This window comes from Guillardia theta (assembly GCF_000315625.1).
Source record: "Guillardia theta CCMP2712 unplaced genomic scaffold GUITHscaffold_36, whole genome shotgun sequence".
Lineage (NCBI taxonomy): Eukaryota > Cryptophyceae > Pyrenomonadales > Geminigeraceae > Guillardia > Guillardia theta.
Genome location: NW_005434638.1, coordinates 1 through 10,293, shown reverse-complemented (window position 1 = coordinate 10,293; position 10,293 = coordinate 1). Strand labels below are relative to the sequence as shown.

Below are 10,293 nucleotides of genomic sequence, written 5' to 3'. Positions count from 1 at the left end.
TACCTTGCTGTGCAGGAGGAGCACCTACAAGTCAAGTCGGCCTTGACTGACCTCTACCTCGACTCATTCGCCTTTCATGGTCACGGCACAACATCGCAAGTGCTCTGGGCAGGCATTCCAGTCTGTGAGTTCCAATCCTCCTCTCTCCTCTCCCTCCCCTCTCTTCCTTGTCCTCCTCTCTCCTCACCCTCCCTTGTCCTCCTCCTTTCCCTCCCCACTCCTCCCCCTCTTTCACCGCTTCATCCTCGTTTCCTTATCCTTCGCACCCTAGTGCAACTACTCCGATCTTCCCCTTCCTCTTGCCTCAAATCTTCTTCCTCGTCCTCCCCGTTCCTCCTCACCTTCCCCACAGTGTCTCTTCCTTTCGAGAGGATCGGGCAGAGAATCGGCTCTGCTCTTGTCCTCCACTCAGCCAGCTGTGAGTTTCTCCTGCTCCTCCTGCTGCTCCTGATCCCTCCATCAGGTCCACTGCTTGCGAGGAACGAGCAAGACTACATCAGCATCGCCCAGGTACACCATTCCTGCCTCTTTCCCTCTTCCTCCCTTGACCTCAACCTGCTTCCCTTCGCACTTCGCCCTCCCCCATTCCCTCCCTCCCTCCCTGCATTTACCCGTCCTTCCCTCCATCCATCAATCCATCCTTCCCTCCCTCCCCCTGACTTAGCCCTACAGGCAGCAGCTGGAGGACGAGGGAGGAGGATACTGTTGGATATCAGGGAGCGGCTAGCTCGAGAGCGAGAGACGTCTCCTCTCTTCGACCTTGCAAGGTGACAAGCATGCAAGGGCAAGAGGGGTTGCTGACGAGAGGAAAAGGTATGTCAACGACTACGAGGCCCTGCTGAGGATGATTTGGGATGTGGAGGAGAGTCAACTGGCAAACTCCTTCCACTCCATCAGGCAACAGTTGTGATCGCTGGACATTCGCCAATGCAGATTTGTGTGCGTGTGTATTCTGTACAGTAGCAATACAAAACAAGAATTCGGTTCTATTTACAAGACGGAACACATTACAGGACAGGCTATGAGGTCATTCAAACCCTAGATCAGGTTTCATGTACGAGCACGGAGTGAAGACGATTTCTCTCACCACATGTACACTGTTGACTCAGCCTGGGAAGAAGCCTCGTCCATGTCTGTCACACCAAGACAGAAGTTAAGAGCAGTTCGAGCGAAAGCATTTCAACAGGTGGGCAAGACATGTTCAAGATTGCAACAAGATCATTCAGAAGTTTCAGGTTGCAACCAAATGAAAGAAAAACGCACACGAGCAAAGCAGAGGGCAGACATCAACCCTGCAGATTGCAGAACAACAAAAACGGTTTCGCGACGAGGAACGAAAGAGAACCCAACGGTAGACCAGCGGCAGAGAAGCAACACACGAGGTCGAGCAGGTTTAGCAACTTACCTTTCTTTACAGCATTGGCAGAGACCCAGGCTCCTGCTGTGATGGCAGCGGCAGCGGCGGCGGCGAGGAGGGTTGCGTTGGGGCGCGGCATAGTTTTCGTGTTGGGTTTATCGGATAGAGCAAAGAAAGTGTTTTTATAGTCTTGGGATGGGGGGTCATTGTGGGGAATGTGGGGGGTAGTCAGTAGAAGGAGTAGTTTGCTTCACTGTTGTTTCAGAGGCCGGGGAGAAAGGTGGGGTGAATCGCTGGTCATTTAGGGGTAGGGGTGACAAGGGTCGCTATGGGGGTTAGGGGTGAAGTAAACTCTCTCTCTTGGGGGTGAAGAAGGGGTACATTTCAGGCTGAGTGACAGGGGTTAAGGGGACAAGGGGTACAGATACTTACTAGAACGAAGGTATAAAGCGGGGGGTGGGGTCAGCCTGTTTAGGGGGGTCGTAAAACAAAAAATAAGTATTAAAGTGAATCTAGTGCAAAAAAAAGCTCTGAAGCTGTTCGAATGATATTTGAAACTCAAAATACAATTTTATTTGAGATTTAGTATTCAATGAATACTGAATAATATGGCTATTTTTGAAAATTAAGTATCAAAAATATGTAAATATTTCAAAAATAAACTTATTTATGAAATATTTATCTGATATTAAAGTTCCTATGATCGGAAGTTTCACAATCTAGCCCTTCAGCACTTATCAAATAATTGAAAATCATCCCCATAGTTTGAAATAGTTTGTCAAATTACAATCAGCCAACAATACAAGGACTAGTTGCGCCCCCCGGTGTCGGCCTCCATCAGCAACCCCCTCCTCATCGAAACGTGTAACCCCCACCCCTCTCCCTGACTCCGATGACCACCCCTACCCTTGGCAAGGCCACCAACCACCCCCCAGATCACCGTGGCTCCGAGGCCTTCAGAGGTTGGTTAAGGTAACCCCCCGGCACCCTCTCGTTTGTCAAGGAGTGATGTCCTACGGTCGCACGACCGGGTCCTCTAACTTCCTCTACCTTCCGACTCTCCCTTCCGCCCCCCGCAAGTCTCAGGTACCCCTGGTCACGACCGCAAAAGGACCCGGTGGCGGCAGTCAGGCGATGAGCCCGGCGGCCCTGACTGGCAACGAGTTTACGTGTCAGTCAGTGTACGGTCTATCGGAGGCTGCCTGTCACGGGCCGATATTGTCGGGGGCCCGGGCCGCCCGGCGGCCCGGCTGAGCCGGGTCAGCCTCCTCTTTAAGTTACTCAAAGTCTTCCAGTTCAGTTAAAAAGCAGTACGAGGACCGTGACTGTCACACTGACAGCGAGGAGATTCGAGTCGAGGAGGCTTGACCCTGACACTGTCGCACAGGCCACGGCCACTAGTACGGCGAGAAGAGGAAAGACAGTGAGGCCGTCCGACTCTTGAACCGTTCAACCCTCATCCTGCCGATTGCTGTCCCTCAAACTAAATTGATACCTTCACCCTCCTCTACTCTCCTGATCATTTTTGTACTGATTTTTTAAATGAACTTTGAGTAGTTGGATTTCACCGTAGCCTTTTCATTGATTGCAGACTGAATGGAGGAGATGCTTCAGGTTTCGATAACAGGGGTCTGAGTTGATTAGAATACACAAGTTGAGATCTGAAAGAATACTTTCTTTCACTTAAAATATCAGCTTTTGTACGACAAGTACTGCAGTACTATGAAGCAGCACCATCGCACATACAGCATAGTCTGGGAGTGCTATAGACGGGTGCTCGGAGGAATATCTCCGACCAAACACACTCACGGAGCAGAGGATAAAGTACATCATCGCGACGGCAAGACAACACCACGCACACGATTGACTAGGTAAGATGCCAGGAAGACAAAAAGCATCAAAACTCTTGAGAAGGAGGTTGGAGCTTAATCTGACTCAGAATCAGAATCCTTCTTTTTCTTCTTCTTGTCTTTCTTCTCCTTCTTCTCTTCCTTCTTTTCTTTCTTCTCCTTCTTCTTCTCCTGCCAAAGAATCAACGACCCGGCAGGCAATGCAGACAACAAGCGTACCTTTTTCACGTCTTCGTCTGTGTCGCTATTTTCTCGCTCCTTCTTCCTCTTCTTGGAAGCTGGTTCTTCCTCCTTCTGACTCTCAACCTTGGCCGGAGTGCTCTGGTTGCCCGACAGATCCTTGTACAGGTTCTGCCAGTTGGACGGGGTGTTGGCGTTGGGGCGGCCGTACTTGTCGAGCTTGCCATCAATGATCATCTGCTTCTTCGCTTTCGCCTGAGGGCCCAGGCCCCACCTCCTCGGGTACGTGTCCCTTTCCATGATCACGCGCTTGATCTTGGCGACGACGCCATGGTCGCAGGTGGCCATCACAGCGGTGGTCATCTGAGCGATGCCGAGGCAGATAGCTTCGCCCTTTGTGGTGATCATGACGATTTCAGTCCCGATCTCGATCCCGTCCTCGAACCTCAGCAGACCAGGGATCATCAACTTTGCGCCGTAGCAGATGGCGTTCACCGCGCTGTCCTTCACAACAACCCTCTTGTAGCCAGTGAGCAGCCTCTCGAGCGGAAGGATCACGCGGCGAAGGTACGACTCGTCCTTGTACGTGTCGTACATCCACTGGGCATCGAGCACATCGTGCATCGTCATCAGGTTGTCGTGCTCAGTCAGGGCTCCAGAGCGAACACGACGGAGCTCCTGCATGTGGCCACCCACTCCAAGGAGCAGACCGATATGAACGCACATGGTCCTTACGTACGTTCCAGCCTCACAGCTGATCCAGAACACCCCCAGGTTGCGCTCCTTGTCGAATTCGATCATCTTGCTCTCGTAGATGGTCCTGATACGCAGCTGCCTCTTGACGGCAGAGATGAGAGGCGGCCTCTGGAAGATAGCTCCTTTCAGCTTCTCCAATGCCTTGGCGAACTTGTTCTCACTCTCAATGGCGCCGTGGAGGCGAGCAATGGAGACGTACTCCTTTCCTGCTCCCTGCTGCGACTTGACCAACCTCGTGGCTCTCTCAACGCACACGATGAGGCAGCCAGTAACCTTGGGATCCAAAGTTCCACTGTGACCTGTCTTGTCCACACGAAGAATCCTGCGAATCCAAGCGACCACCTCGTGCGAGGAAGGGTTTGCTGGCTTGTCGAGATTGATGACTCCATACCTGACATACTCCAAGATCGGACGCTTCAGTGGAGAGCATCCGTTGGGGATGGGCGTGTAATGTCCAGTGCGGATGTTGAGCTTGTCATAGTTCTTGAGGAGCAGAGGCCAGTTAGAGGTGTCGATCTTCGGGGTGACATCCTCGGGCTTGATAGTGTAGTCGAGCGACTCTTTCTTCTTCTCGCTCTTCTCGCTCTTGTCTTTCTTCCCCATGGCTCCTGTCTATGACTTGTCCAGTGGTTGGGAGACTTCTGACGGCAGACTGTGAAGGATCTCAATAACTTGCAGGTGACAACTATCAACAACCAAATGTCAGAAATCGCAGTGTGAAGGGACGTAATATCCACTGGAAAGTTGGGGAGGATTTTGAGAATAAGGCATAGAGGAGATGAAGTACTGGAAGTGTTTCCAACTGAGTGGGTGCAAGGATTTGACATTTCAAACAATTCGAACATTCTTCTTTCTCTCTCGTACGGCATGCATCATTCTGGTATAACTCAACTGCGACGCTGAGTGGATTCTTTCTCGCATATCTGAATCTCATCTGTCCTTACGAGCCATGTCGACTCACTTCACACTTCTACCACATGGATACAGTCTATCCGAGCCCTGTCTGCCCAACTAAACCATCGGCCCCCGCCTGTCAGAACAATTCCAACGAGATTCGAAAAAGTTAGAATCCCCTTCCAACCCGAACATGTCAGCCCTTCACATTTACTTCTCACATCTCGAACTTCTCTTCGATGAATCTTCTACCTGAGATCACCTACACAGCCTCCTTCTCCATTCCTCTTCCTCCTTCTTCTCCCTCCTCCCCCTTCTCTTCTCCGTTTCTCGCCATCGCACGCGCTCGTGAGGATCCGGTGTGTTGACCCCTACCCCCCATTTTCAGGCTTCAATTCTGAGCACCCCCACCCATGAAAGGTGGCAGTGATATACGAAAACTACCCTACCTATCTCCAGCAAACCACTAACCCCACCCAGGGTTCAAATCAAGGGTTGCTCAGGGATAACTTTTTGTAGCACAGGGTCCAAAGTCTTGTAAAAATTGCATTTTTAAGAGAAGGAATTGAAACCTTTTCCATGACATCCTGAAATTTCTAATAGTGTTTTTAAAAGGGGGGTTCAACGCTCCCAGTACACTTCTCGTTTTTTACCTTGATTTTTAAAAATATAGAATAATTGTAAAATTGGACTTTTGTTCTGAGATCAAAAATCATGTATGAACACAGTACATAAAATAACTTAATATCAATAAAAGCGCAACTCATGGTCACAACATAGTACCGTATTACTGTATCAGGAGGTGGTTGTACCGATCATGTACCGTACTAGAAGATCGTGGACCAGATGCTTTAAAATCACATTAAATAGTTGTAGATTTAAAACCGCACGTGCATTCCTGCCCAATCTGCCTCCGGCGGACCTACAATCTTTTTTAAGTTTACTCAAAGTTAAGTTAAAAATTGATATGGAGTTCCCTCTTCCCCACGCTGACCCGGCACTCAGTGACGGGCCCCGGACAGGTGACGGCCGGGCCTGTCACTGAGTGCCGGGCGACGTTTACAGAATTGTAACGCTACTGTAACGGCTCTGAGTCAGCGAATATGGGCAGAAGGCGAGGAAACGAGAAAAACGCGAGAGGGAGAGGGAAGGAAGAAGAAAGAGGAGGGGAAGGGAGGGAGGGAGAGAAGGAGAGGGAGAGGAGAAGGAGATAGGGGAAGGAGAGGGTGAGGATGGCTGGGAGGGAGGTGGGAGCAAGGAAGAATCCAAGGCACGGACAAGGGCCTTTATCAACACTGTTAGTCAGAAATGAGAGAAGAGTCAGAGTCCGAACGACAAGAACGTCAGAAGATGAGTGAGGAAGCAGGAGGAGTGAGAGGTGTATAAGGTGAAGACCATTGCGAGCAAGAGTGCTCCACTGTGAATGAGACAGAGAGGATGTGGCATGGACATAGTGAGGAGGTGACATTTGATCGCAGATATGTGCAGCTCCATCTGATCCAAACCAGCATGCAAGATAACGAGCATCATTCCTACTCGGCGCCGACCGAGGAGCACCTGGACACATTCCGCAAATTCATCAGCACACAGAACCAGGAGCTGCGATCGCTGGAATCTGCTCTCGAAGATTCATCCACGGATGTGGGCGGCATGCGACTGAACGCTGAGCTAGGCTGACGCTTGTCGTGCAGGTTTGGGATCCCTACCAGGACGTCGTGGGCATCGAGCTGAGAGCTCATGAGGACTGTCACATCTCGACGCTGATAGAGACAGACAGCAAGGACATCTCCAAAGTCCTCATCGTCTTCTCGACCGTGGCAGAGGAGTGTGCGAGGCTGGTGGACGTGGCAGAGCAGAGATTCTTCGGCCCTCTCTCCTGCTACGGGGAGAGGTTTGACAACTCGCCGGTGACCTTGTGAATGGGGCTGGTGATGTCAAAAAGTGACTTGTTCATGTTTCCAGCTGCCCGAAGGAGCTGAAGTCGAGCAGATATCTTCCTTCATCCCCCTCCTCGAAGATCTTAGCCACTTCGCCGCTCGCTGTCACTCCGTGGTGGCCAACGCGCTGTCGCAGCTTGCGGGTCTGTACACCGACGAGAAGAACACCCTGTACAAGTCGTGCTTCAAGGGGACGCGCCTGCACTCCTTTCTCACCCAGCTGGGAGAACTCCTCCGCGTGCTGATCACGCTGGACGGGCTGGTGGGCAGCAACCAGGAGCTGCAGTACCACTGGTCGGAGTACAAGCGCGTGCTGCAGAGCGCTGCGCTGGAGCCTGAGGTGTTTGGGATGAGGCCGAAGAGGATCGCCAAGGTGCTCATGGCAGTGATGCGGCTGGAGGCGGACGTGTTCAACGGCGCGATGCTGCGGGGCTGCTGGATGCAGGACCTGCCGTGGTACCACGAGAAGGGGGAGGGAGAGATCAGAGCCAACAAGACGATGCTGGAGGAGGTCACTAGCACCATTCGCTCTCTCCTCGTCTACCTCTCCGCCCACATCGGAGACGCCACCGAGTCCAACCACCGCAAGTGGTTCGTGGGAGTGGTAGGGCTGTTTGCGCTGTTTGCGCAGGTCAACAGGGGGCGGGAGCTGGACAGCAAGACGTACAAGTCCATCGTCAGCTTGTCGAGCAAGGTGCCGCTCATCGTCCTCTTCGGCCGCGCGTTCTTCGTCGTCACCGACTTCCTCCACGACGCCCTCCCGCTTCCGGCGACCAAGACCAGGGAGAAGGAGCTGGAGAAGACCCGGGCGCTGTTCCTGAAGCAAGAGGAAGCTCTCCTGCAGCAGCTGCAGCGTCTGCAGCTCGAAGTCTCTGCCTGGATGGTCAGGATGGAGTCCAGCTTCTCCCCTAGGGTCGGCCTCACCGAAGTCCTCAGTACCCGCGCAAACCTCCTGGTACAGGGAGTCCTGCTCGCCTCGCAGCTGGGAAACGTGGGCAAGCTGTCGCTGAGCGGGCATCTGTGGACGAGGACGGCGATCCGGCAGTCTAGCCTGAAGCCGCTGATGCAGAGCTTCTTGCTCCTCAAGGCGCTGCAGCAGACCTACCACAGGAAGAGCTTTCTCATCGCTTCCCACCTCGTCCACATCCAGCGTTTCCTGCAGCTGCGCGTGCTGCACATCCTGGACCCGATCTGCAAGGACCTGGAGACGCAGATCGCCACGGCGAGGAAGGGAGGATGGAAGGTAGAGGAGCCCAAGGTGCACATGGCGGCGCTGGTGACGGCCATGTGCGACAACCTCCGAGGCCCCAACACGCGGCAGAGGAGGACGGTGGTGAACCTGGCATGGGACCTGCTGCCGAAGAAGCAGATCAGGGAGGGAGACGTGGACGAGGTGGGTCTGCAGCTGCGGAAGTTGGAGATCCTGGGGAGTCTGCAGGAGATGGTTGGGGAGGCGACGGACTGTTCTTTCCTCCTGTGGAGCAGAGGGCTGCTCCCGCTGTTCCTTGCTGACCTCCGTTCCAACTGGAAGGACGTCAACCAGATCCATGGGCTGATGGCGGCGATGGGAGACGCTGGGAGGCTTCTGAAGGAGGCGGAGGAGGAGGGGCACATCCCGTCGAGCTCGGTCAGCAGCTTCAGCCGCTTTCTCAAGGAGACGGTGGAGTGGGAGATCGTCACGCCCCTGAGCCAGGAGATCGAGACTGACCTGAGGATTCATATCCACAGCGCGCAGATCTCGCAGATGGTCAAGTCAAACCCTCTCAAGAGCGGGACGCTGGACCTCTTCGCGTGCCTGCAGCTGCAGCCCGTGTTTGTGGTGGATGAGTTTGTGAACGTGAGTAGAGGAGGAGGAGGGGGGGGAGGAGGAGGAGGGGGAGGGGAGGAGGAGGAGGAGGGAGGAGGAGGAGGAGGAGGAGGAGGAGGAGGAGGAGGAGGAATGTATTTTTGATGGAGCTGCAGATCAAAGAGAGGGTGGCGAGCTACCTGGACTCAACGTTCTACGACCTGACAACCGTGACAACTCACGACTGGAAGACGTAAATGCTCACAAGATCCCCTCTCCGCCTCTCCTTATCTCTGTTCCTCCTCATCCTCATCCTCATCCTCATCCTCATCCTCATCCTCATCCTCATCTTCATCCTCCCTCCTCCTCGTCCTCGTGCTCGTCCTCGTCCTCTGCTCTATGTTGATTTTGTTTTTATTTTTGCTTGGTATCAGATACGCAGAAATGAAGAATTTAGCACAAGACAAGTACAGATTGTCCCTCATCGAGACGTATTTGCCGACAGGTGAGATGAAGAGGGCAAGAGGAGGAGGAGAGAAAGGGACAGGGGCAGGAAGCAGCAGCAGCAGCAGCAGCAGCAGCAGCAGCAGCAGCAGCAGCAGCAGCAGCAGCAGCAGCAGCAGCAGCAGCAGCAGCAGCAGCAGCAGCAGCAGCAGCTGATCGTGACGAGGCTGCAGGAACGCTGGACCAGGGGCTGGACGTGTTGGAGATCATGCGGCACATTCACGTGTTCGTTGCCAACTACACCTACCACCTTCATACTCAGGTAGGCGACGTGGCATGGGAGGAGATGGAGGAGAAGCGAGGGTGGGAAAGTGTGCTTGTCCTCGGCCATGCGGACAGTTGAGATGGGAGAGGGGGGGGGGGGAGGAGAAACAAGAGGAAGGGATAACGGGGGTGAGAGGGCTGGAAGGTGAAGCAGGAGGAGTGGGGGCCAGGTGGAGGAGGAGGAATAGGAAGGAGAAAAATGGGAGCTAAGTAGTGGGGAAGGGAAGGAGGAGGAGTCCTGAACTGCGTGCCGTTGTTGACATGTGCTAAGGTTTTCATCGAGAAACCTGGAGAGAACAAATACATCCGCAGCATCGGTATCCAACAAGTCGCCAACTCAATCCGCACCCACGGGATGGGAATCATGAATACGACAGTCAACTACACATACCAGGTGATGATGATGAAGATATTGGTATTGGTATTGGTATTGGTATTGATATTGATATTGATGTTGATATTGATATTGATATTGATGTTGATATTGATATTGATATTGATATTGATAACATTTCATCAGTTTCTGGCTCGCAAGCTTGCTATTATGTCTCAGTTTCTCTTTGACGACCATATCAAGTCAAGGTACATCTCCTCTCATCTTCATCTCAACGTTTTCCTCCTCCTCCTCCTCCCCCAGCCCCTCATGTCTGCCTCATGACTTTGGATTCACTCAGGCTTGTCAAGGATGTCAACTTCTTTCGCCAAAACAAGATGGTGTCTCCTCCTCCTCCTCCTCCTCCTCCTCCTCCTCCTCCTCCTCCTCCT

General features: G+C 52.9%; 3 protein-coding genes across 3 annotated transcripts; 1 reads left to right on the top strand and 2 right to left on the bottom strand.

Moving 5' to 3' along the window:
* Positions 1-967: 967 nt before the first annotated feature.
* GUITHDRAFT_152741 (hypothetical protein) lies at positions 968-1,503 on the bottom strand. The gene has a single exon (XM_005832057.1). It carries the CDS (start codon positions 1,494-1,496, stop codon positions 1,287-1,289), a length of 210 nt encoding a protein of 69 aa, XP_005832114.1. The 5' UTR covers positions 1,497-1,503; the 3' UTR covers positions 968-1,286.
* A 1,779-nt stretch (positions 1,504-3,282) lies between these two features.
* Positions 3,283-4,746, bottom strand: GUITHDRAFT_71484 (hypothetical protein; the record flags this gene model as incomplete). Its single annotated transcript, XM_005832056.1, has 2 exons — positions 3,283-3,378; positions 3,436-4,746. 2 exons carry the CDS (start codon positions 4,744-4,746, stop codon positions 3,283-3,285), a joined length of 1,407 nt encoding a protein of 468 aa, XP_005832113.1.
* A 1,800-nt stretch (positions 4,747-6,546) lies between these two features.
* GUITHDRAFT_139069 (hypothetical protein) lies at positions 6,547-10,242 on the top strand (the record flags this gene model as incomplete). Its single annotated transcript, XM_005832055.1, has 9 exons — positions 6,547-6,678; positions 6,729-6,944; positions 7,000-8,811; positions 8,937-9,013; positions 9,195-9,265; positions 9,438-9,526; positions 9,800-9,922; positions 10,049-10,110; positions 10,203-10,242. Coding segments are annotated over 9 exons (2,622 nt in total), but the record flags the coding sequence as incomplete, so codon positions are not given.
* Positions 10,243-10,293: the final 51 nt, after the last annotated feature.

What these genes read in the sequence shown, in the direction of transcription:
- GUITHDRAFT_152741 (XM_005832057.1), bottom strand. Translation starts at nt 1,496, where the DNA reads ATGCCGCGCCCCAACGCAACCCTCCTCGCCGCCGCCGCTGCCGCTGCC.